Raw genomic sequence first — 1,869 nt, 5'->3', positions numbered from 1 at the left:
TCTCTCTCTCTCTCTCTCTCTCTCTCTCTCTCTCTCTCTCTCTCTCTCTCTCTCTCTCTCTCTCTCTCTCTCTCTCTCTCTCTCTCGCTCTCTCTCTCTCCCTCTCTCTCTCTCTCTTTATAAACTATATTATAAACATAACCTCTTGCCAACCCCTTGGCGGCTGTAATAATAATAATATAATAATACTAATAATAATATTATTATTATATATAACACTATTAACAGGGTTAATTGTTACTCAACCGTGAAGATTGGAAACGTACCGCTTACGTTTCGCCTCCTGCCAGGAGGCTTTCTCAAAGCTAGCTGATGATTATCAGTTTTGACCACCAGATGGTGTGGTGGTCAATAGCTTAGTCCACACGTGACTAAGCCTGTATCCCCCCCTCGTCCCGGTTGATGTTCGGGGTTGAAGGACAGATCTGCGACCACAACACTCGATCTAACAGGTACACAACTCAAAAAGTGGGTAGTTAATATTTCTAAATATAAACTGACAATCGCAGAACGGTCAGTCCTAGATAAAGGATTAAATTTCGCCATCACCCCGAATAAAATCCCCTGGGAGGAATTCATTGTAGCCACAGAACAAGCTTGTCACTCGATGCCGACAGCAGAAGCTGAAGATTTACGAATGAAAATAGCACACACCATGAGTATGGCTAAACCCCCGAAACCAAATATCACCAAAGAAGAAAAATCGGCCATATTTAAGCTGAAAAAGGAACCCAGTATCACGATCCTACCAGCAGACAAGGGAAAGGCTACAGTTGTGGTGGACAAGGACGACTACGAAAAACAAGTCAACACTATGTTGAGCGATGTAAAGACCTATGGGAAATTAAAGAAAGACCCTAAAAACGAAATATAAAAGCAAACTATTGGCGATTCTCCAACGTCTGAAAAGAGAAGAACAAATTACTGAAGCCCAGTACAAGTTCCTGTATCCCACGGCTGAAAATGTACCAAGAATCTACTGCACACCTAAAATACATAAAGAAGGCAACCCGTATAGACCTATAGTCGATTACACAGGCTCCATAGCATACAATTAGCAGCAAAAAGCTGTCTGTATGTATGTTAATCGATTCTGGGATCGGAGAGTTGGTAAAGAGTGAGATAACGTCATGGGAGACTAATATCTCGTCTGGTTTCATACGTATAGTTTCGAGTTTCTCTGCTAGCTCTGTTGAGTTCTTGATGTGATGTTCGATGGTGCCTACCAAGTACCAATGGGGCCAGTAGATCGGCTAAGCTTTTTGACAAATGACCATTTGACCATCTGGTGGTCAAAACTGATAATCATCAGTTAGCTTTGAGAAAGCCTCCTGGCAGGAGGCGAAACGTAAGCGGTACGTTTCCAATCTTCACGGTTGAGTAACAATTAACCCTGTTATATATATTAGTCTACCAACCGAATGAACTTATTTAATAATATTATTGTTATTAAACTTATAATCTCTTTATACACTCATTTTTCAAATCAATATATTCGCATTTGAATCTCCCCGTTGAATCGTTTGTGTAACGTTGCCATGCCGATTCGTCGTCGTTCATGACGCTAGTGTCTCATTCCGCAGGTGCGACGCAGGCGTTGAGCGGCGGCGCGTGCTGACGCGAGCGCCCCCTGGCGAGTGCGTGACAGTGACAGGGACGGAGGGCCGGAGGGTGTACATGCGCTTGGAGACGGCAGATCCGGCAGATGAGCGGGTGAGTGCGGGGTGGGTGGTGAGGGATGCTGAGAGTAGTGGTATGGAAGAGTGTATGAGAGCGGGGAGCGAGTGGGAGAGGGGGGGGGAGGGGAGGGGAGGGAGAGAAGAACAGGAGAGAGCGAGGGAGAGAGAGAGAGAGAGAGAGAGAGAGAGA

General features: G+C 44.9%; 1 protein-coding gene across 1 annotated transcript in view; it reads left to right on the top strand.

Annotated features, from left to right (window-relative positions):
- Positions 1 to 1,869, top strand: part of LOC106810476 — a 7,596-nt gene that overhangs the window by 4,384 nt on the left and 1,343 nt on the right. The window contains exon 5 of the mRNA XM_014813854.1: positions 1,584 to 1,713. Coding sequence (XP_014669340.1) covers positions 1,584 to 1,713 — 130 coding nt within the window. The remainder of the gene's footprint in view (positions 1 to 1,583; positions 1,714 to 1,869) is intronic.

Source organism: Priapulus caudatus, unplaced genomic scaffold (assembly GCF_000485595.1).
Source record: "Priapulus caudatus unplaced genomic scaffold, Priapulus_caudatus-5.0.1 Scaffold444, whole genome shotgun sequence".
In the NCBI taxonomy this organism is placed as follows: Eukaryota; Metazoa; Priapulida; class Priapulimorpha; order Priapulimorphida; family Priapulidae; genus Priapulus; species Priapulus caudatus.
Note: the sequence above shows the minus strand (reverse complement) of the source record. Positions and strands in the feature narration are given on the sequence as shown.